General features: G+C 28.8%; 1 protein-coding gene across 2 annotated transcripts in view; it reads left to right on the forward strand.

Moving 5' to 3' along the window:
- Nucleotides 1-26,267, forward strand: part of LOC142325113 (annexin B9-like) — a 33,794-nt gene that overhangs the window by 4,716 nt on the left and 2,811 nt on the right. For both annotated transcript variants that reach the window (XR_012756489.1, XM_075366466.1), the window contains exons 2-7: nt 9,792-9,968; nt 14,585-14,789; nt 16,828-16,907; nt 19,020-19,089; nt 21,500-21,673; nt 24,417-24,598. Coding sequence is in view for 1 of the 2 variants with exons in the window: in XM_075366466.1 (XP_075222581.1) it covers nt 9,792-9,968; nt 14,585-14,789; nt 16,828-16,907; nt 19,020-19,089; nt 21,500-21,673; nt 24,417-24,598 (888 nt within the window). In the remaining variant the exon portion in view is untranslated. The remainder of the gene's footprint in view (nt 1-9,791; nt 9,969-14,584; nt 14,790-16,827; nt 16,908-19,019; nt 19,090-21,499; nt 21,674-24,416; nt 24,599-26,267) is intronic.

A 26,267-nucleotide genomic window follows, 5' to 3' on the forward strand; every position in this document is an offset into this window, starting at 1 on the left:
TTCCACTTGTGGACACGATAACTGCCGTAATTTTGTGCCAGTCACTTTCAAATTGATAATAAAATATAACAACCCAAAATTTCGGTCGAGTTCGTTAACATCTAAAATCGGACCATGGGAGTGGAAGTGGGGGGCTTTTTCAAAAAACAAAATATCACCATAACTTTCTTATTAAATGAAATATTGAATTCGTTTAAATATCGTACTATTTTTTGGATAAGGGTCTAAAACTTATCTTAGTGAAGTTTTTTTATATCACCAACCACTGGCCCAGGGGGTTGAAAAATGGGATTTCGAAAACAAAAAATAATTATACCTCCCTTTATAGGCACAGTATTGAACCGGTTTAAAGTGATCATTAATCCTCTAAACATTACTTAAAACTTTTGTCTGAAAATGTTTTGATGTGACCAACCCATACGGTAAGGGATGACCAAAATATCGCTGGAATTGTAAGAAAATGGGGCTTGTCGTATGCTAAACACGTGAAACTTTTTTCACATGCAACCATTGTCGTATTGAGTAAATTTGAAGTTTTTCTTAACTTTAAGGTGGAAATATTTTTTATCCTCTACTTAGCACCGGTGAAATCTACCTCCGCCTTCCGGCGTGCCGAAAGGGATTTTTTTAAATTTTATTTACGTATTTTAATGTACTCATGTTATTTAAAAACATTGCCAATATGAAAAACACCGCTAGCAAGAAAATCAAAAGCAACACTTACATCGTGATAAAAATAAGAGGATGATAATAAGATTGTAAATTTGGCGTTAACTAGGCGGTCGAAAACGAGAGGTATATACTTACTTATTCTTATCCTAAATTTTCAAATTAGTTTTTTAGATTTGTACAACAAACTTTGGAAATCAGAATGACATCAGGCTCTGTGTAATTACTGTGAATATTCCATTGAAAAATAGTAGTGAAATGGAAAAAAGGTAATATATCTTCAAATATTTTATGTAGAAATGTATTTATTACAACTGCCCAAAAAGGAATGTAATGTATTTAGGTTGTATGTTTGTTCCACCTTAGCAGCTTAACGGCTGAACAGATTTAGATGTTTGATCCTGTGTTAGAAACCTTGAGTGGAGTTTCATAGGCTCTATATATATATATATACACGCGTATATATGTTTAAATAAATTTAAAAAAATTTGAAAAAAAGATTATATTACGCACAATAAAAGTGTCACCCGCACGCTCTTTAATTATCCTATATTATTAATTTTCCTGTATAAAGAGCAATGGTGTTTTTGACAGTCGTGTTTTTTAATTTTTAATCTTTATCTCGTTCGTTTTAAAAAAATTACGCATAAATTATATGGAAAAAATTTACAACGGGACTACCAAAACAGTTTCTTATACGTATTAAAAACCAAAAATTCGAACGAATAGGTCCATTTAATGAAGAGCTTTAATTTAAAAAATATAATAATATTTAAAAAAATACTGGTCAAAATTAGAACCTTACTGTAGTCGATTAAAAGTAATCTGTTCTACGTAAAGTTTTCATTTCTAATCGATATAGATGAAAATATAGCAAACATTTATTTACTACAAGATCGATTAAAAGTTAGGGTTTATCCTTAATTGGGTGTTTATTTATTAATTTAAACAGCCTTATTAAAAAAAAAGCAATTTAACATATTTTTTTAATAAAACTTATATTTTATCATTTCATACATCTCATCTTTCTATTTTTAAAAATATATAAATTAAAAATTGCATACATATATATATGTACAGTACCTTGTCAAAGATCTAATTAAAAAAAAAAAAAATTATTTAGAAAGCACCATTGGCTCGGTTTTGATTTTCGAAATGTTTCGTTGATTACCACTAGAAGCAATATCCTCTGCATAATGCAATCTGATTATTTTTGAAATCCTCTATAAAATAAATGAATGAGTGGCATTAAATTATTGAATACTAAATGAATTCTTCCAGGAGAGACTGTCATATCATAATATGAGGGCAAATGATTGACCCCGAACATTTTTTCTATAAATAAACCGTAATATACATGAATCGAACATCAATAATTAGGATATATTTTTTTAAATTTGAAATTGAATAATATGCTCATTAAAATGAATTAAAATTATTCATTTATCATTTAAAATTTAATTTTAATTGGAAGGAATATTTGTTTGATTTTTATGTTGCTGATGTAAGATAATATAATGTGGGAGTGGTTAAAATAATATGTTAAATTTCTTGAGGCCCCTGCAAGGATACCATTTACTTATTATTCTAATTGTAGAATGACAGTTGTGTAAGCCATTAACGAGTAAACTATTTATTTATTACAGAAAAAATGTTTTTACTTTTCTGCTTACGTAGTTAATAAATCTATACCACGATCAAATATTTATATAGTTAAATTATTATGTTATTTAAATCGCGATGTGAGAATTGAAATACTTATGTTTCTGATAAACTGTAATTATTAAATTATGTTTAAAATTAAAGATACGTGATAAAAATGATGCTAACAGTAAAAATAAATATCATACGTTAATTTTTTATGTAAAATAAGACACGTTCACTACCTTGAACAATTGACTACATTGTTTACCGGCATTTATATTATACTTTTGTTAATTATATTGAAAATAGTTTGATAAGATGGCATTTAAAAATAGTAATCAATTTTCTATGAAGTTTTCCTGTTAATTGCGCTTTAAAAGACAACAAAAATAATGATTATTAAATTTGTAATTTCCCTGCTACCTATGCAAAAATATGTTATTGTTTATACTGCAATTCGATACCGTATACTGTGATGTCAGGAAATATTTTAATATCGCTTGATTAAAATTGCTTATTATTTTATGAGTGCATTTATGAGTTCATTGTTATAGAGAGACCTAAATTCTTAATAATTTTATACATAAATCAGTTTTAATTCTATTCTTAATTAAGACTGGACCTATATATTTTATTTTTATATATTTTCTACGAAGAATAATTTGATCTATTTTGAAAAATTAACCGTATCTGATGTTATATCTTTATCGGTGAGTTTGAAGCATGTTAACCCGCCGGGTTAGTCTAGTGGTTAAACTCATCATCGCAAAATCAGGTAATTTTCGAAGTCGAGAATTATAAGGTTCGAGTCCTTGTAAAGGCAGTTGCTTTTATATGGATTTGAATGCTAGACTGTGGATACCGGTGTTCTTTGGTGGTTGGGTTTCAAATAACCACACGTCTCAGGAGTGGTCGGCCTGAGTCTGTTCAAGACTACACATTTACCAGTAGATTTACAATTACACGCCAATTACATGCACACAGATGTTTTGGCATCTCTGCAGAGTAGGGATACATGTTGACATCATGTCACTGTGCTGTTACTCTGTAACCTAGAATACATAAATATATAAAACTAGCTGTACCCGCCACGCTTCGCTGTGGCACGTTGTGGTTGCATGGATGAGAAATGAGAAACAAAACAAAGCATACGTTTCATAGAAGTTTAATTTTGCAATACACTTGTGGATATACAATATTTTTTGTTTTTCCACTATCTGCGTAGATATAAAGGCTATCTGGTTTGCCGACTCGGGAACACGCACATTGGGGGGTGCTGGCATTCCCAATTGACTAAGAACTTTATTTGCATTAGCTAAGCACTTGTCTTCAATATTTATCAAAGCTTCGTTGTAAATGCCTTGTGTATATTCAGACAAAAGTGAATATTTAACCTAACAAAGGATTTTTTGGTCATTATTAGGGATATTATTTTCTCTGTATTTGGTTATTTCGACTTTTTTTGTTTGCATAGTCTTAAGTCTATCTGGGCTATAAGAAAGTTGGGTGTTTTAATTTATTTACTGTAAATCATCCTTCTTGGTGGCTTTTCTTTTTGTTTTGGTGTTTTTTTGTTTTTTTTTTTTTTTAAATTAAAATACAGATGTTTTAGCTGTTAAATATAATTCAAAGAAATTTGTTACTTAATCAGTTGTGATTTTGTTTACATTGGCAACGGCCATACGGGCTCTTTGTCATTGGTCGTTGTGTTTGACAGCGGCCATCTTGCATTGATCTGATTGGTTTTCCTTTGTTTACATTTCCAAATTAAAAATGTACAAATTAAAAATAGATAGATAGATTTATTAAAAATAGATGAAAACAATCTTTGATGCGGGTTATATATCGTGCTAAAATTTGAACTCAATCGGTGCAGAACATTTTGAGTTTTTGAAGCGTACACAAACGAACTTAACATTTTTATATATATAGATTAGCTTCATAATAATAGTAAAAAATTAAAAAGAAATATTATTTTATATCCGAGTTACATTTCTGTTATTTTATGCAATTCATTTCATTACAATGTGTAACTTTTGTAAAATAATTTTGTAAATAATTGTAAAGAAAAATATAGTTTTCAATTTTTTTACTCACTCGACTTTACCAAGATTTGTTAATGATGAGGTCTTCTAAGAATTATAACCTGGAACGTCAATGGCGTAGTGTGTCGAAGGGAAGAATTGGAGGCGATGATAATAACGGAATTTTTAGAAATCATACTTATTTCCGAAACGTACTTTACGGGCCGTAACTATTTCAGTGTTAGAGATTAAATGGTCTACACCACTAATCGCCAGGACGGTAAAGCACTTGGAGATACTGCGGTTCTACTAAGAATTCTTTAAGACATCATGTTTTAGGAATTCTTCGGCACTCTGGGTCCCCGTTTGGTCAGGGGGGGGGGGTGACTGGAACGCGAAGCATGTACTCTGGAGATCTCGGCTCATAACGACTCGAGGGAGAGCCTTGAAGGATAGTATGACAACCTGCGGCTGAATGTAATTTCAGGCCTATTGCTTACATACTGGCCTTCGGATTAACGAAGGCCAGTATGTAAGCCGAAGGTTTCACTATTAGTTAAACTTTATTTAATTACTGAATTTTCATGAGAGAGATGTGGACCAGATCCGGAAGTGTTGTTTCAAAATTATAACTAAAAATTATTGCCAGTTGCCTTTGTTCTGGAGCTGCATTACGATTTTTACGATAAATTCTAATTTTTGTAATGATTGAAACTTTTGTTAATAAAAAAACATTTCATAGAAATTACAGAGATAATATTTTCACTTTCAAGAAAAAAATGTGTTAATTGTTAATAAAAACCCAAAATTCTTTTCTTTTTTTTGAAGGGCGCACGCTTCTCTGTATTCGACCATTTCTGTCGGTTTGGTCTGTTAAAAATAAACTTATTAGCACTTTTTGTCTAACAATTTTCCTTTAATCCTTTATTTTCTAAAAGTTACTTAAAACACTTTCATCTGAAGTTTTTATTTTTTTAATAATTTTCTTCGTGATTCTCTTTTAAATAACTCGTCTTTAATGCCTTAATTTTATTCTTCCAAGATTTTGGTTTTCATACTAATTTACGTAATTTCCATTTTTTTGTGTCTGATCTCGATGAATACCTGATATTTCACTTTTAAATTTATAATAACAATTAGTTCAAATCACTTATCATTCTAGAATATTTTATCAAAGGTTAATAGTGATGAAAAGAAGGTTCGCACAAAACGTTCTTCATGCATTATATACGAGTCTGATCTACAATTTCTTTATAACCTTACATCCTTATCTGTCATCTTTGTTAAGTCCTTGAGTAGGTGTTCAATGAGACTGGCGAGGTTTAGAAGTGCATAACATACTATCAGAACTAGTAATATTCATATTACAATAATTTCTTTTTTGCTTGATGATATAGCCATACAATTTTGAAGCTTGTGCGTGGAATAAGGAAGTGGAATTTTGTAAAGTATGAAAAATATGTATGAAATAATAAAACTGAGCGTTCATTGGATCACTCTATTTACTACGTAATTTTACGGGCTAGGTGTTGTATTTTCATGCTGATTAATAACCATATTTATTGGCTGAAAATAAAATAAAAATTAAATATAAAAAATAAAATAAATCATTGCTTTATTAAATGGAATCATGAAATACAATAAATGGAAAATTTGGTTAATAACAAACAATTTTGTTATTCAGCATATAATACTATTGCGTCATTACATATTAGCCCTAATTCCTCTTATAATGAAATGCGTGTGAAGCTGTTGTTTAGTAGTGATTGTTCTAATTATGATAATTTACTGTAATTATGTGATTTTCATAAAAATAACACAGACCGTCCATTATCAGATGGAACTTCACTGAAAACGTTAGTTTTTTTCCAAGCTGTGATTTAATCATTAAATCACGAGAAGTAAATATTAGTGCCAAGGATAACCGGCTGAGTCAGAGAAAGAATGACGTAATTTACAAGAATAATGTATCCAATAAAATTATACAAATGTATTTTAGGCCTACGTGTTTTCACATAAAGTTACTTACTGTTCGTGCAATGCCAAATGATTTGTTATTTTTGGCGAATATTGTCTGAAAATGTTTATGTATATTCATAAAGGTGATTTTATTTTATCTCTGTACAATCAAATAATTTATTCACAACTTAAAAGAAAATTTTGAAAAGGATGCAACCACAATTCATTTAAAAAAAGTGCATTAGAGCTATACTTGCGTAGAAAAAAAATTGCTGTATCAACTAGAATTTGATTTTCTTAGAACAAACTACCTTATCTCTTTGGAATATATTTATCTCTTATTTTTTTAACTTCCGGGTCCACCGTTAGGTATTGCTTCAAGGGATGAGAATGAATTATTTTGTAGCGTGTGAAAATTCCTGACAGGGATTCGAACCCGGGACCTCCGAATGAAAGGCTGAGACGCTACCACTCGCGCAGCGGAGGCCAGCGGAATATATTTATTTGTGTAATAACACAAATAGTCTTCTAAGGAGATACATGTTTGCAAAATATAAAATTTTGTATTTCATAGGGTTCAGAATTCTTACTAAGTTTATTTCATTATTTAGCTCCTAATTTTTTATTTATTTCAATTTATTTAATTACTGGTAAAACGTAATAAAACTGATTTTGGGGAAAATTGACTAATGTAGTTATATGGTTCTTGAAATTTGTTTATGTATATACCAATTTTATTGAAAAAATTTACTTAACATTAATAAATAAAAAAATTAATTTAATTTTATAAATTTAACTTTTTTTTAAATGAGTTGTAACTTGGAAGTAACACAATCGAGATAGGATCATATTTTTCAAACAATCTTTTAAATAAAGAATTTATTAATTCGGCAAAGATGTTTGTGTTACATATTAATTAAAATAATAATATATATATGTTACATATACATTAACAAATATTTCAGAACCAATGAACCATTTTCTTTATCTATTTAGCCTCTGGAATCACTGTAAGGTACTATTTCAGAGGATGAATAGGGTTACTTCAGAGGGTAAATGAAGTGTACAGATTCAGGTTAACCATTCCTGAGATGTGTGGTTAATTGCAACCCAACCATCAAAGAACACCGGTATTCACGATCTAGTATTCAAATTCATATAAAAGTAACTGCCTTTACTAGAACCAATGAACCAATACTCATCAACTTTTTGTAGGCTTATGGATATACTGGAAAAGGTTTCAGGCATACTTATTTCTGAATTAAATGAAAATGAATTTTAAAAAAAGAAGGAAATCAGACTAAGTTCTGCTTAATGCCTGAATTTTCTTTTCTGTACATTTATTGCTAGGAAAACTTAAGGCAATAGTGCTATCTCATGTTGAAAAATCCAGATTCATGAATCTTTTGTATCAAAATGATAAATCCATGTAAATTAAATAAGCTGTATTAGTTTAAAATAAAATAATTTTACAATAATATGTTTTCAGTGATCTAAGAATTACTTAATGTAGTTTGTAAAAAAAAGGAAACATATAATTTTTTTAAATATAGAATTTACATAAAATAAATTTAAAAGATTGAACTAAGAAATAAACTATTGTTTGATAGTTTTTACTGTTAATGATAAAAATAACCAAAGAACAAGTAACTTGTTTACAGTAAATTGTTTTGTTTAGATTAAAAGCAGATAAACATCAAAGAAATGCCAACTTTTTAATTTCATTGTTTGTAATTAGTTTATTCAAAGTTAATTTCAATTAACCTGTTTTCCAATAATGAAACAAAAGGTAACACCCATGTTACTTATTCATGCTCTGTCTTATATTACTCAAATGTGTGAATTTATGCAAAAACTTATATCACCTGTATTTTGGTATTTATAAAAATATTTAATTTTGAAAGAACTTAAACAGAGATTACATCACTTTAGTAGATTTAACCATCGTTGTTCATTTTTATACACAGAAGTTGATATGTAATCATAACAAACATATGAAATTAACTCCATTGAAATAAATTCATTTTTTAGTAAAATATTATTTTGCAATAATTCTTTTATTATTTATGTATAAAAAAGTACTGTCAGCTATAGTTTTCATACTTTTTACAATCTTTGTGGGTATTAGAATGCTTAAGATACTAATTTTAGAATTTATTTAAATAGCTTTTGTTCAGTAGCATTTATTTTGTAGTATAAATATCAATAATTTTTTTTTTTCATTATTCCTAAATACTTTTGATTTCATTTCATATTCTACTCACTGTTCCAGATATTCTTTGTTATTTGAAAAGTAACTTATATAAATTAAGGAATTTTAAATAGTAATCCACTTTTAACTTTATAAATGATTTACCACGAACAGCAACAGCAAAGTACTATCAGAAAAAATTGTATCGAGAAACAAAATTCATATTTTTCAACACTTGGGCTCCAGTATTTTTTGTTCTTTATTTTTTTAGTGATTTTAAATGTAATTTACATTAAATTAAGCTAAGTTAATGAAAGAAATTACTAATTTTGCCCTAGTCACATAAAAACAATTTGATTTCCATAGCCCTAGTTAGAGTAGCTTGAATAAAAAGTTCCTTCATCCTCAAATATAATATACAACTCTCTTCTTTAACAAATAATATTTCTATGGATTGATTACCTGACCATAATTTCTTGCTGTATTACAATTATGTTTTATAAACGCATAACAAAAAACCCAAGTTCTGTTTCATTGTGAATTGAAAATGAAAATAATTATAACTTTTGGGTGATGGGAAAAGGAATTCAAGTATACTTCACAATGCATCTTTCACTCCCCTAATACAAGTAAAATGTACAACTTTAAGGATTAGTATGTACCTTTAAAACTTTTAATCACAAAACTAAGACTCAGAATTCCCCTGCTTGATTAAAATGTACGTATGTATAAATTGCTTCATAACAAAAAAAGGTACATTAGTTTGTTGTCTTATACTAATTATCAGTCATTTCTTGTGTTTGCAAAGGATTTAAAATACCTGAAGTTTTTTCTTTGAGTGTATTCAGCTAGACTTTGTGGTGAGCAAAGAGAATGTTAGTATTTGGCTGACTGAATACAAACTATATCTTACTAGGATTGGCATATCAATATTTATGTATGTTGCCATTGCATTTATCACTTACTCCTGTAAGGCTATCTGAGGTGCTTGTTATATCTGAGAATGACTCAATTATACCCGAGTATAAGGAACATTTATGTCTCATGTCAGCTTACCTTCAAGCTTTGCGGTTATGGTACCTAACATAACAAATTTAAATTAAGGAGCTTTAAATAATTCACTATTAACTTTATAAATGATGTACTATGAAGATCGTATGAAAATCTAATTCATCCATTTGAGGAAAAAACTGTAATCATTCTATAATGGTCTACAATTATTAATTTTTATAGAAATAAATCTTTTTATTTATTTAGCTTTAGAAATTATTGAAGTTGTGTAATTGATACTCTGTTCTTTACAGTGTTCATCAACAGTATTTCCTGCAGATCCATTTGATGCTAAAAATGATGCTGAAATACTGAGGGCTGCAATGAAAGGTTTTGGCACAGATGAAGGTGCAATCACAGACATACTGGGAAGAAGATCAATTGTACAAAGATTAGAAATTGCAGAGACATTCAAAACAATGTATGGAAAGGTAAGTGTTCATTATTTTAAATAATTTATGTATTACTTCATTCAGTAAAAATAAATTTTATTTTTTATAACAATATTTAACAAATACTATAATAATACAAGTAAAATACATAATGTTTAATGCAACACACTAAAATATCCCTTGGATCAAAGATTCTATGAGCATATCTACTTAGAGATATGAAATGGCCAAGATTAACCTACTTTATTTCAAATCCATTGTCATGCAAAGGAATGCAGCTACTGTCTCATCAACCTGAATTTAAATTCCTTCTTTCCAGTTTATTATTTAAGGGATCCAGAAACTTCAAATAAGAAATATTGTTTTTGTTCTTGATTACTAATGTTAAATAACTTCTTTTTTTTAATTTTCAGATGATAATGTATTTGAAAATTATGCATGTATGAAAACCCAAAAATGTTTAAGTTTAAAAAAAAATTTAAATAATTAAAAATTTAAAGTAAAGAACTAAACTTATGTTTGTTGTGATTTATAATTTAGAATTGGTGGTATATGATACACTACAAACTATCACCATTATGTTATTAATGAATGGTAATACAGGTAAATGTAAAAAAATTAATTGACTTATTCAAGAAAATAATCCGCAATTGAAAACATATGTATCAAGCTGTAATTTACTGTAGTTAAATTACATTTGTAGCGCATTAATATTATAACTTACAATACACTAGTTCTTACTTGTTAATCATCTGCAGAGACTGTCATCTGGAATACAAAGTATTGTATTACCATTGGATGTTACCAAACTGTAATTTTGTTACTAAGCATAATAAAAGATAACAAAGTATTTACAGAGTATACACACTTATACTGTAATAATTTCTGCACAGGACAAATTGTATGTAACTTTCCATGACAATACACGAACATATTAAAATGCTTTATATCTATAATTTGTGGATTGACTTTCACAGACCATTAACTGAAACAGATCATGTATTCACAAACATTAACCACAGCATAAAAATTGTACATATACTTAATGAATGTAAACTAGATACATTTGAGCAATTCAAAATTCACACACTTAAAAAATCATTATTGTAAATAACAAACTCAACTTAAATTGCATACTCTTTTCAAAAACATCAAAGGAAAAGATCCTTCAAAACATAATTCCCTTGCATCCAAATCCAGTAGCACTACAACATTCAGCACTCATAGTTGTATGGCAGTCTAAAGAAGCTTAACTTAAAGCAAGAACTAACTCAGATATAGGTAAAGTTTTTATATATTTCACTTTGATAAAAAAATAAATTATTTTTAGTAAATTTTAATTTCTTTAATAACACTGGTTAACATGATTTTTGTCACACAGTACCAATAGGTTTACGTAATGCATTTTTTATCCTGTTTTCAAATATGTATTCAGAATTTCTCCAAAACCCATAGTTTTTTGTTATTTTAATTTTTTTTAATATTTTAAAACATTTTTTCGTTCATATGTCTATTACTGTCAAGTAAAAGCTTCTAGAGCATTGTAAATATGATGGAACCAAATGAGCTAACTCAAAGGGTAATGGTGCTACTGTTGTGCAGGTTCAGATGTGTATAGACACATACAAATGTGATCTAGTGTAGCATACATTCATCAGAACAATGCCAGTTGTGAGATAGTAGTGAACCAGTAAACACGTCATTGTGAGCGCTTTGTGTGTCTGAATTATTGTGTATTACATATTTACAACTTTATTTCTTGTAATTAGTTATTAGTTACAAAATGCTTAGAGTTTGTTTAAATCATCCTAACAATTTTTGTTATGTATGTGGTGAAGTGATGCTCAAGTCCCAAAGGAAAAACCTTACTCCATTAGTAAAAAATTGTTATGAATTTTATTTTGGGTGTAAAGTTGGGGACCAAACAGTGGCCTGAGCCCCACATATCTGTTGTTTATCATGTTCTAGACTTCTCACTGCATGAAAAAATGACACACGCCACATGCCATTTACTATCCTTATGATTTGGAGGGAACCCAAAGATCACTCTTCTGAGTTATTTGTGTTTAACAAATGTTAAAGGGAATATGTCAAAATCAAAACATACAGTGGTGTACCCTAACTTGCAGTCTGCAATGAGACCAGTTCCACCTGTGGGGAATTGCCCATACCAAAGACTCCAGAACATGTGACATTAGATGAAGAGAGCTGAGTCTGACGGAAGTAAGGAAGAAAAAGAAAGATTCTGGTGATACAATTTTGGAACAAAGCAGTTCATCTGAGCCTCATTTACTGACTCAATAAAATCTGAACAACCTCATATCAGATTTAAAGTTATCCAAAAAACAGTCTGAAATGCTTGCTTCCCGGCTAAAAGGATGGAATCTTCTTCAAAAGGATACAAAGATATGTACTTATCGTAATTATCATTCTGAATTTAAAGACTGTTTTTTCTAAAGAAAATGGCTTAGTGTTTTATAATGATATTTCTTCTCTTATGGAGACACTTTGTAATAAACATAACCCAACAAAATGGCCCTTGTTCATTGATTCCTCTAAAGTTAGTTTAAAAGCTGAGCTTCTGCATAATGGCAATAAATTTCCATCAGTACCTGTGGCTCACTCTGCTAGTATGAAAGAAACATATGAAAACTCTAAATTTACATTGGAAAAACTTCAATATGCAGTATATGAATGAAGTATTTGTGGTGATTTGAAGGTAATTGCACCTATTCTTGGTCTGCAGCTTAGTTACACAAAGTACTGTTATTTTTTTTTTGTGTGAATGAATAGTAAGAACAGAAAAAAACATTTCGTTAAAAAAGAATGGCCTAAATGTGAATCACTCGTTCCTGAACAGAACAATGTGAAACATGACTCATTGTGTAATCCTAAAAATGTATATCTACTTCCATTACATATCAAACTAGGATTAATGAAGAATTTTGTCAAGGCAATGGACAATACTCCTGGTTTCATGTTCTATGTGTTTCATGTGTTAAAACAGAAGTTTCCTAAAATTAGTGATGCAAAAATTAAAGAAGGAATGTTTGTGGGTCTAATAGTATGATCACTAATGCATAGTGAAAAGTTTGAGGAACTATTGAATCCACTGAAGAAAGCAGCTTGGCAAGTGTTCAAAAATATTAGTCAGAGTTTTTTGGGAAATTGAAAGGCCAAGAATTACCGTGATATTGTCAGCGATCTTATAACATATAAAGATTTGGGTTGTAATAAGTCCTTAAAAGTACTTCCTGCACTCACACCTAGATTTCTTCCCAGAAAATCTTAGTGTAGTGAATGATGAGCATGGGGAACACTTTCAGCTATGGAAAAGCGGTATTAAGGCAAATGGAATCCAGTATTCTGGCCAATTATTGTTGGACCATTAAGAGGGATGCTCCACAGACAAAATATAGCAGAAAATCATCATTTCTTACTTTCTAGGTGAGTCAAATGTTTGAATATTGTAGAAAGTATGCAGAAAGTATTAAAATGTTTGAAATTATAAATGCCTGTCTCTCGGAAAACTTGCGTGATGAGGAAAAACCAATGTTATATTTGAATTCAGGAGAAAAAATACTATCAGAATCACATATGTTTCTTCCTGAGATAAAAAAATTATTTTTTGTTCCCCAGTATAATTTTTTTTTAACTTCAGTTTTTTACATTTGTTAAGGATATCAACATTTGTACTGGATAAATTGATTTTACACTTTTTATTTTTATATTTTAGAATTTCTTCTTGAAACCTATAATTTATAATATAATTATATAATATTTATATTATATTATATAATATAATTTATAATTTTTTTACACAAGGAAAATTTTCCTTGAACTAGTGAACTAATTTGTTATTTAAAAAAAAAAATACAGAAATTATCCCCTGAAATTGCTGCGTACCTTTTGTTCATAAATTTGTATAATCTGTTTTTGTAAATCTTATTTTTATTATTATTTTTTTTAGTAATTTGATAAAAAGCTCACAAAATAAAAAAAAAAGATTCACAGGATAAAGACTGTTCTTTATCCTGTGAATTTTTAATTAAAAGTGAACCTGAAGGAACAGGAAGAAAAGCTTCAAAATTTCATACTTATTGAAAGAATGCTTTCTGGGAAAGCGTTCCTTTTGTTGCCATTGAGCACTCACTGTACGGTTCCAAGTCCCTTAAAACCTCACTTAAGTTTATTACTATTATCAGACACCTATAAATAAATTGCTGTATGAATCATGTTAGGAACAAATTTTTTTTTGTTATTTATTGATTAATTCACACATAAGTTGAAGTTTGTGCATGGGAGTATAGAATGGAGATTTTGTAGTATTTATGAAGTGCCACATCTGATCGGGAATTGACAACCTTCGAGATGAAAGGCACTATGACTTATTTGTATAAATATTTTAAAGTGTATGTTAGTAACACGACCTTTATTTTACACTTTGCATCTTTACAAAGTTTGGTGATCCATGTATGTCACCAGTTTTAGGTAAATTCATTATAGAAAAATAGCAGCTTACAGACCTTAAATCTAGAAAGCTGCACTATCTATTATCTGGAGATTCTGGTATACAATATGAATTAATTAAAGAAAAATTATTATTATATGTGGTATTATGATTAAAATAAAATACTATATTTTTATATTTTTAGGACCTTGTTAGTGAATTAAAAAGTGAACTTGGAGGTAAATTTGAAGATGTCATTGTTGCTTTAATGACTCCACTCCCTGATTTTTATGCCAAAGAACTTCATGATGCCATATCTGGTATAGGAACTGATGAAGATGCACTTGTTGAAATACTCTGCACTTTAAGCAATTATGGAATAAAAACTATTGCAGCAGTATACAAGAAATGTAAGATTTTTTTTTTTAAATTGTAATATTTTTAAGCATGTACTCAATTTAGCCAGGCAATACTTCAGAAAAAAACTATTCATTGTTGAATATTTTCAAAGAAATTTTTGTTATGAGATTACAATGTTTTTGGGAATTTGAAGATTTTTTTTCTACGATAGGCTGTAAAAATGATATGAAACATTTTCAGAAGCTTGTCTTCATCAGTAAGGCGGAAAAGATATTATATTTTAAAAATAATGAAATTTATTATTATTTTATATTTATTAAAAAATATAAAATATTTCTGTTTATTATAAACATTATTTGGTTTTTGTTCTTTTTTGAATATACCTTAAAAATCTAAAATCTTTATCAATCTAACTGATGAAGGTTACCCAATTGAAGCTGAAAATATTTCGATCTTAATAAAAAAATAATAAAATGGATTATTTCTTAAAATTTACTGTTTTATCTAATAGTAATCTTTTTACTATATTTATTTTAATTGGTTGTATAAAAAAACAATGAAAATATAGTTAGCTGTTTTTAAAAAAAATAGGGGAAAACTCTTTGTCAGCTGGTATCACTTTTTCTTAAAAATCATGAATGTGGTAGATTCACAAGTCTAATATATATATATATATATATATATATATACATATATATATATATATATATATATATATATAATATATATATTATATGATGTATATAATGCAAAAATTACATATATGTGTGATAATTTGTGAAGTTAGTTCTGTATTCTCTTGACTCCCTTTGTAAGAGAAAACCCTCTATCATTGTGTTTTTAGTAAGAGTTTCCTATAAGAACTAGTTTTTCGCATAATTTGAATACATATGTGTGTATTTGATGTATGTGGAAAACATACTACTTAATAAGTAGGTATTTTTACCCAATTACTTACAACATTTCTAACTAAGTTGGTGGAAAATTTCAGAGCGAATGTGAAAACCCCTGATAAAACTTCACACATAAGCTAGAAAGTGTAAGAACTTAAATAATGTAATTTACAACTAGTGATACATAATAATGCATATAAGAATAGAAATGAATGATGTGAATGAAAAACTTAATTCTCAATAAACTTTTCTGATATTCTTTACTAGTACTACTGTTTAAATTGGTGTGTTAAGATATCAGATTTTTTAAATAAGAAACATGTTGCAATCTTGTCAAAAAGTTCAACTGATTTTTTTTACTTGCTTTAAAATTATAAAATATCATTTAAATTTTTAGATAAAAAAGTTAATAGCAGCTCATTTTTCAAACAAATTTTGAAATATACTTCCAAAAGTTTTTTTTTTAAGTTGTTTTGCAACATTTTTGTTGGTCTAAGTTGTATTGTTCTGCAAAATAGTTTCAAGAAAGTACTGTGGATAAATATTCTCCATTTATTTAAAAAGTGAATAGTTTTTTAAATTTACTTTCAAAGAGAGTTTCCTTGGTAAGTAGTAATGAAAATAGTAGTGAAAATTATACAAAATGATAACCTCTTAAAATAAACCAAAACAAATTTTAAAAATAATTGAAATATTTTACTTGCATCAAAATATTTTACAAATGCTACACATCTGTAGTATTAATCTGTGGTTGTAGTTTTACTTCAAGGTTTCAGATGAAGTTATTTTTCGATCTTTTTGTTACAAGACTGAGAAGACTTATTATTTATAATGTGATCTGTTTGACTTGAGATATAAGATTATAACTGTGAAAACAGTATTGTTGACCTATGTTACTTGTTTGATTTGAGGTGGTCAAAAAATATTACCCCCACTGCACATTTTATATATCAGTTATGTTTGTTTCATTCAGTTATGTTTGTTTAAAAGTAAAAATAGTTTTACTTTTTTATAATTCTACTTACTTAACTGTAAAATAACAATATTTTCTTTTGCTTTGGCTGGTTTTGTTTGTACAAAAGATGTTGACTTATTTGAGATATGATAATCTCAATTAATTAATTTATTCTGTTGATTGGCAATAGATAAAAAATTAATTACCTGTTTATTTTTTTATTTTTTTTTGTTTCAACAGTGTATGATAGTAATTTGGAAGATGATTTGAAAGGTGACACTTCCGGACATTTCAAGAGGCTTTTGGTTTCAATTTGCCAGGTCAGTCTAAATGAATCTGTAAACAAGTGTCTAGAACATTGATTCTCAAACTTTTTCGCCCACCACCCACATTGAGAATCAACAATTTTCTAATGCCCCAAAAATTTTTAAACTTACCATCTGTTAAAAATAATAATTGCAATTACTGATTTTAAGCGTGGCATATCCTATTTCTGAGTTGAAACTTGTTTTACTTTACATTTTAGTTTGAAATATCAGGAAAACATAATTTTTACCTTTTTCTTTTAATCAGCCATCACGTTCCTAAGCCGCCTGAATGCCCCCAATTTCTGTGGGCCTTCTACCACTCTCCTGAAGGCTTCCAGAGCCCACAAGGGGACGTTATTGCCCTCTTTGAGAATGAATGGTCTAGACACATAAACATATAAATGTGTATAGAGCTATTAAGGAAGCTTTATACTACTAGGTGGAAAATCAAAGTAACTGATACTTTGGTGACTAAACCTGTTTATATGATTCTGATATAAGTATAATTTGCTATTTTTCTTCCACAATGGTAGTGATGGGAATTATTAATATTTTTAACAAAAGATTACTAAATTCGTTAAATGTACATTTTTTAAAACTGCAAAGTTTTACAAACTAATATGTCAATAAATTTAGTTTAATTTGTATTTAAAAAGTTGGTAATTTAAACAAATTCACAATCTTCTCATGATAAATAAATTAACACAGCATTTTTTAAAATTTAAAGTAGTTTAATTATTCCATAATCTGTCTTTTCTAATGCAGTTTTTTTGCTTGATTTGAAACAATTATTATTTTTTGAAACATTATGGTTCGGGCTGTAAGGAGGGGATGAAGTTCTTGAAATCTACATTCCCTCAAAATTTGTTTTGCAACTTGTGATGAGTGGACTGGAGCATTGTCATGCAAAGCAAGACACCTTTGGTTAGCTTCTTTTACCATTTTTCCTTTATTGCTGCCCATAGCTTCTGAAGATGCTCAGCGTAAACATTACCAGTGAAAGTCTGCTTGTGCTCCTGGTATTCAATCAGCAAAATTCCCTCAATATCCCAAAAAATCTTGGCCATGGTCTTTCCAGTCGATGGCTGGGTCTTGAATTTTTTGGGTGTTGGGGATCCTTTATGTTTCCTCTGCATGGACCTTGTTTGGTCTCAGGATCCCAGTAATGGACCCATGTTTCATCACTAGTCACCCACCTGCTGCAAAAATACGTAGGATTTTTTTCACACAACTGCAAGTTCTCTGTACTCAACTGTGCACAACATTGCTTCTGATATGGTGTGAGGTTTCTTGGGACCCATCGGGTACTGACTTTTGTCATATATAAATGGGCATGAAGTACTGTTATAATGGTTCCTTTGGATACCACAGATTCTGTAGTAAGTATTGCATTCCTAACACGCCTGTCTTCCATAACCAGTCTGTACTCTTTCTGCCAGATGTCAGGTGTGGTTGCTTCCACAGGTCTTCTGCTGCAGGGATCATCTTCGATGGATTCCCTGCCTCACTTAAATTGTTTGGACCAGAATTTCACTTAGTATTGTGAAGGCACATTATCACCATACACAGTCACCAACTTACTATGGATGTCCTTCAGACATTTCCCTTCTTTGATGAGAAACTTTATGATTGATCAACTCCAATATCTGCAAATTCATTGCCATAGCCGGATTACTAATTTGTGTAACTTGAGGTGTTGATGCAGTATGCAGTAGGTGTTGACTACTGCATCAACACTTGTAAAAGAGATTCAATCACAATTAGGTCATAGCAAAAACATATTATGAACTATGTATAGGTATCAAACACAACTCGATACATAACTCGCTACACCTCTGGGTAGATAACTTTTGAGTGCTTCTCGTACCATGCTATGGTATTTTTCTCCTTATCCGTGGTCATTTCTTATCCTCAAATCACATTTATGTTAAGTTATGTTCTCCTTCCTTGATGGTTTAGGACTAAAGAATTAAATCATAAAAAAAATTTTTAAATCTAAATTATCTTCAGAAAAATCTCAGAAAGTGTTCTGCCAACATGTTTTTGCCAATTTGATTCCAAAAGTATACATGTATAATTTTTAATAATATGTCACTGTAACATTAAATTTTTTGTTGTTTACAGGCTAATCGTGATGAAACCCCTGCAGATCCAGGTAAAGCTGCTGAAGATGCTGATGCTCTAATCGCTGCAGGTTTGTAAAAATAAATATAATAGTTTTTTAATATTAATTTATTACACATATATACATTATCAAACAACCCCTGGATTCATAAAATAAATTCAGCTATAAAATGATTAAGAATTTATTTATCAAAGAAAATTATAAAATATTTATTTTATTGTAATAGATTTTATATATTTTTGGCTTTAACATAAAACTGTTTTAAAATTTCATGTTAGATTAAATTTAATGGGAGATTAATATTTTAACAAACATAAATGAGTTATAAATATTTAAATATAAATTTGTACTTATAAGAAAAGACTTGTTAAAAGAATATTTTAATTGAACACTGAAGAAAAAATAACACATATGAGGGGTGTGTGTGTGTGTGTGTGTGTGTGTGTGTGTGTGTGTGTGTGTGTGTGTGTGTGTGTGTGTGTGTGTGTGTGAGAGAGAGAGAGAAAGAGATCATTGGCAGGCAAAACCTCTAGTGCCACTTTTCTCTAGAATGGGGTTTTTATTTCTTTCAATTGTTTTGGTCTTTCTTTAGTATTTGGTGAGATTTGCCATGTTTAAAAATTAATAAAATAATTTTGAAAAACTCCAAAGTGCAAGGTTTCTTATTGTTTGTTCAGAAAATTTGTTATATGTTGCTGTTACATAAGAGATTTCAGAGAATTTGTTAACATATATTTAAAACCTCCTTTGTACACTATTAAGTACATAGGTTTTTCAAAATTATTGGTAAAGTTTCATGTGATAAAATGTCCTATGTATTGCCTTACACACATGAAGTAATCTAAGATGAGCTAATTTATAAAAGACTGATCAAGAAAAGCCTAAGTGATGGGGAAGATTAATGAAGAATAATTACATGTTAATCAGTGACAGAAACCAAAATTTTATGACAACAGTGACTGTATTAAAATTAATTTTGAAGCCTACAGTTTAATATTGCCAATCTAAGTTTTCAAAGGTCTAAATTTATTCTTCTAAAAACAGCTGTTTTTAATTTTTACAAATTCATAATTTTTTTCCATTTTGGTTTTAAGAATAAAAGTTGAATTTTTGTTTGTTTCTTGTTGACTTTATTAGATCAGTTTTCTTATAATTAATTCTCTACAAGTTTTAATACTAAAATTTACACATTTATTAGTCATACAACAAAGTTATTGTAGTTAAACCTAAAAAAACATGTTTTATGTCACCAAATTTTTCTGTTTTACATTTCATATCATGAAAACTACAGGAGACAGTTTTGAGACCTGTTTTATTTGATTTTTCAGGTTACAAAACTTAAGAAACCATCAGTTTTACCCATTACATAACGCCTTACAAATTTCAGTAATTTATAAAATATTTTATAATTTCAGTATTTATAAAATAAAATACGATTGTGACCACATTTATATAGGAAAAGCTAATAAATCTTTTAAAACCAGATTTCTTGAACATGTTAGACATTATAAAAATTGAAAATTGGGTTTATTTAATGTTTCTGACCACCTTATTAACAACAAACACTCTATTTCCGATATTCAAACCAATTTGGAAATATTGGAAATCAAGAAATATAATAATAATAATAATAATAAAGGTTTAGACATTTTAGAGAAATTCTGTATATATAGATATAAAAGGAAATTCAAATTGACCAACTTACAGAGTATGCAGATGACACACTTATAAAGGGTACAGAGATGGTAACACTGTTTCAAATAATGATAATGTATAGTTCAATTTTTTTTTTAACCTCTGGGACCACCATTAGATATTGCTTCAGAGGATGAGATGAATGATATGTAGCATGTGAAAATGCCATGCCTGACCAGGATTCAAATCCGGGAGCTTGGATGAAAAGCTGAGACGCTACCATTCGTGCTATGGAGGTTGATTTGTGTAGTTCAGTTTAATTTAATTCAAATCCACACTGTACTGTAACATTGGTTGGCAAAGTTATATGTTGCTTTTCTGTTAATTCTGGTTATTCATTAATTCATTCATTTATTTAATTTTTATTAACTTTGACGTCATATTTTATATATGTAGTTTTTAATTTTTAATATTTAATATTTTTATTTTTAACTTCTATATTTACGTATATTTAGAAAAAAAAGTTTTAATTTCTAAAAAAATAAAAAAATAATATTTTTGATAATTTGAATGTATTTAAGTGTGGAATGTAGTTTGATACGAACAGTTTAAAGTATAATATATACAACTGAAGATGTGGGTTTCCATGAACGTTTTTGTAAAATATGAAATAAAAGTAAGTGTCATCTTATTTAATGTATATTTCTGTACTTGGGTGGATCAGTTAGGTTTATAATTTGTATATTAGTACAGAGGAATGTGGATATTGACTTTAGAAAAATTATTATATATTTATTTCTATTCAACAAAAATAAATAATTCTATTTTTTTTCTATCCATTCAGGTGAAGCTCAGTGGGGTACAGATGAATCTACATTCAATGCTATTCTCTGTACATCATCTTATGCACATCTAAGACAAGTTTTTGCTGAATATCAAAATAAAACTGGTAACGATATTGAAGATACTGTAAAATCTGAACTGGAAGGAAGTCTTGAACATGGATATCTTGCAATTGGTAAAAAAAGAATATTAATATGTTTGCTTAAAATACATTACTTACAAAATGATGATGTGTTGCATTTGTAAAAATCATTTAATTTTTAAAAAATCAATGAATTTATTAATTCAAAAAATCATGTAAAATATTATACTCTAATACTGTAGTTGTGTTAATTATTGGAAAGCTAGAAGTAAATATGATTGACGGCTCTTTTTGTGGTTGACTAGTATTAATGCTACTATGAAAATAGTGGATTCTTAAACAGTTAGTCCTGGCTTTGATTTTCAGCTAGTAGCATTTTTCATCTGTTTTTTATATCAAAATTTTTCTTGTTGGTGGGTTTGTTGCTGTTAGTTCTGGATGAATAAGAAATTCAGCCACCTTAGAAGTAATAGCTAAAAATTATATTTAACTGCAGATGGTAGACCAGCAGACTGCATATGAAATACAAACAGCATAGTGCTTTATATAAAATATAATTTGCCTCTCTCTGTTTTTATAATTTGATATATTCAAGTGCTGCTTAACATATTTAGGTGGGTATTTGATTAAACACCATCTGAGTAGTTTTAAGTCACAGAATCACAAAGAAAATGTTTTTTATTATGAGCATCACTTCATTTTCTGAGTGAAACCAGATCCAGAATATTAATTTGATAGCTTTTATATCATCCTATAAATATTGAAATATTTAAAATAGTTGTAGTCATGGATGGCAGAAGTAAATGGCATATTTTGTGGATATGTTGTAGGGGAAATTAAAGATTTTCACATAAATTGCATCCTTGTCTTCAAAAATATTTACAAGTTATTCTCCTTTCAAAAAAAAGCTACCCTAAGATATAGTGGCAATCATGGTTACAACTATTAATTTGTGGGCTCAGACAACAAGAACTTGTTTCATCATTTCTCAGCCACATACATTGAAATGAAATTATCGTTTTATGTTTTTAACTTCTTGCACTCAGCAGACTGCTTTAGATTATTTAGCTCTTTCAGATATTGGAAATTTCTTATGTAGGCAAGTTTTGAATCATCACATTCTGTAAGAGGTGTATGGTCTCTAGAAAACATTTAGTAGAAATAATGAATTTTATTTTGTATTATCACATTCAATTTTTTTTTTCAATATATAGGTTTTTAGATGTTATTATAAGGTGACAATTTGATACTTTGTTAAAAACATTAATCTTCTTTGATTTTTAGAAAAAAATAATAGTTACAGAGAAAAAACTGTTTTATGAAAAACCCTTTATTTTTTGAATGATGATGATGTATAAATTAAGAAAACTTGAACAACAAAACCTCTAACAACATATGAATACTGACGTTTTACCAATAATTTTGTGCCACTTCATTTTAGAAGAAAAAAAATTACATAAATACATAGTGTTTGGAACGTTGCAGTACAGTATGCTTTAGAATTATGTGACATTCTGTTCTTTTGGCGTTAGGTTAATTGTCCTGTGGATTCGTTGGGTGTTGCTCAGTAATATAAGATGTTATGGCCAAATGTCCATCAAAATCAATACTTAAATTAGCACAATAGCAAGAAATCAGACTTGCCACCTCACATAAAACTATAAGAAAAGAACTGAAACTTTTCCCCTGCAGAGTAATGTGAGTTCAAGAACTGAAACCCTACAGATCATACCAAAAAGCTGAATCATTGTCATTGGTTTAAACATTTTATTGATCAAAATTCTGTAGGTATCCTCAATATTACGTTTTTTACAGATGAAGCATGGTTTCATCTGGGAGAATACATTAATTCACAAAATGCATGTCTGTTGTTGACACCAAACACCTATGAATTACACGAACAATTTTTACATGAAGTAAAATTGGAGTCTGGGTCAGTATGAGCAGAATGCCCATTTGGATCCAATCTTTTTTGAAAATACAGTTAGTAGCGATCATTATTGTGTTATTTTAACAAATTTCATTAGTCAGCTAACAGAAGTTCATGGTTGTTTCCAACAAGATGGCGCCACAGTGCATGGAGCTAACAGGTCAATGACATTTTTATGAAATGTCTTTGGTGAATGAATTATTTTGAGAGGTTTGTGGCCTGCACAATCACCTGATCTGATTCCCCAGATTATTTTCTATGGAGGACAGCAAAACAGTCAGTGTATTGCAACAGACCATGCAAGATTGATGAACTAAAAGTGCAATGACATATGTACGAGACATTTCAATACATCAGCAGCTGGGTAGAGTGTTTGAAAATAAATTGAAACGTGTGCAGTGTTTTATTGATGTTGGAAGAGGTCATTTTATAAATAAAATGGAATAAAAACTATTCCAGTTATTGTAATATCCATTTCTATAAAATAATGAAATAAAATTACAAAATAATAATTAAAATCGTTCTGTCATTACACTTCCATAATTCCAGTGTACAGCAACTTCTGTACACTGTACACTGTACTAAACACTGAACACTGTATTAAATGTAACAAAATTGTTTTCAATAAATATGTCTACCACTTTTTTGATGTGATGAACGATTCAGAAGATTAACAAACTTCATAAGAATGTAATGATACTGACTGATATCAAGTTTACCAACATATCACTCTTTGTTTAGTGATTACTACATCATTTATTATAACTTTTCAAATGACTAAAATTAAACTACAGAATGATTAAAATTGTTTTTAATTTGTTTAAAGTTCAATAAAATAATTTTTTTCTTTTAATTTCAGAAATTTCCATATAATTTTATCTTATTTTATACTTTTTTTTTTCATAGTAAAAAGTGTCAAAAATAAGGCTAAGTACTTTGCTGAAAGATTAGAAGAGGCTATGAGTGGCATTGGTACTTCTGATAAAACACTAACAAGAATAATTGTTGGAAGATCAGAAATTGATCTTGGAGATATCAAGGAAGAATATTATAAATTGTATGGTTCACCTGTTGAAGAACGTATTGCTGTAAGTACCAAATTTTGTCTTACTTTTCATTATTTATTACTTTTTTAAAAATACATGCTAATGTACATTTTGTAGAGATAACATACATCAACCCATTATAATGATAGTGTTATATTAGATGCCTCCTACTCTAAGGACACAAGGTCACTAAGTGTTTGCTATAAAAGTAGTGAATGATTATTATCCTTAATTTGTTTTCAGGTTAAGTTTTTATATGACAAGGTTCTAAAAGATTAGTTAGATTCAGTAATTTGTTCTTGCTGAAGATTCCTTTTATATCTTATAAGCATTACAAATCTTTATTCACTCGATAAGCTTCATTATGTTGCTGTATATTTCATTAAAGTTCTGAGAAACTATGTAAAATAACTCAGTTTTGTTATAAATTAAGAAATTATGTAGTCAGTGTTTGTAGGAATTATTAATTAATATTAATAATGTTATTAGGGTAAAATTAATTTTGTGTCACATTGTGTAAAGATAAACTTTTAGAAGGTAATTTTTTAACTTTTTTATTTAAAATTAACTATTACTTAAATAATTAATTTTCAGTTATGTATTTCTTTAAATTAAATACAATAATCTAGATATTATATTATACAATAATAAGTTAATTATATTTTTTTTAATTTTATAAAAACAATCATCAAAATTTCAATATTTTCTGGCTTGATAAAATAAATAAATGGCTACACTTTTCTAAAATTTCTTCTTTGCTTCAGCATGCAATCACAAGCATTATCTAATTCAGTTAGGGAATTTACCATTGCATTTAATATTAATAATTGACACTAGTACGCATCAATTTCAAATCATTCTACTAACATATTTTTCTGACATAAATAGATACTAATCTTGAGAGTAAAGTGGGAAAGTAAACAGTTGTTTAGTTAAACCAAAATCACCGTTAAATAAATATGGATTTAATTTATTCTCTTGATATCAAGTTTTGTTTCTACAAAACTAATATTTTTAATGGGAAAGTTACAAAACATGGGTTACTAAGTTTCTTGCAAAAGTCCATATATAGTCTGTTTGAGGAAAGTCAGACTTTCAAAAAATATAAAATGTTAAAAAATGTGAAGAGGGTTTAAAATGTTAGAAAAACGTTTTTGTTATTAATGGTAAAATGACATCTAAAAGTGTGTGGTTCAAAAGGTATTATCCACTTCGACAAAACTTGTTGTTAATCCTGAATTTAAAAAGCCACTTAGAAGACGGTTATATGAAAACCAATTGAAGAGCTACTCACTACATATTCATCAGTACAAATTGAGGTGAGCACCCCTAGCAATTGGCAAATGATAATCTGCACACTCCACAATCTATAATAAATACTGAAAAAGTGGCCAGATACTTTTTTTACTCAGTGGCGAGCGTTTACGATGCTCCAAACTTTGTGCCCTTGACTTTCAATCTTCTCCTGTATAACTGTAAGTGGGATCAGAAGGTGAAGATTCTTCACCACCCAAAATGCCCTCTCATCACGTCTTGTGAAGGTATGTCCTATTAGTTTATTTTCACAAACCACATAAATTATTTTCTTACAGCTCTCAATATCTGTCGATTGCAATTGAAGTTGTTTATTGTTTATTATGCTTACATTGTATTCTGTCTTATCCACCATCGATTTCAACAACTCACATAGCTTCATAATACCATGTAATAC

The sequence above is a fragment of the Lycorma delicatula genome, chromosome 5, assembly GCF_047948215.1.
Source record: "Lycorma delicatula isolate Av1 chromosome 5, ASM4794821v1, whole genome shotgun sequence".
NCBI classification, from domain to species: Eukaryota; Metazoa; Arthropoda; class Insecta; order Hemiptera; family Fulgoridae; genus Lycorma; species Lycorma delicatula.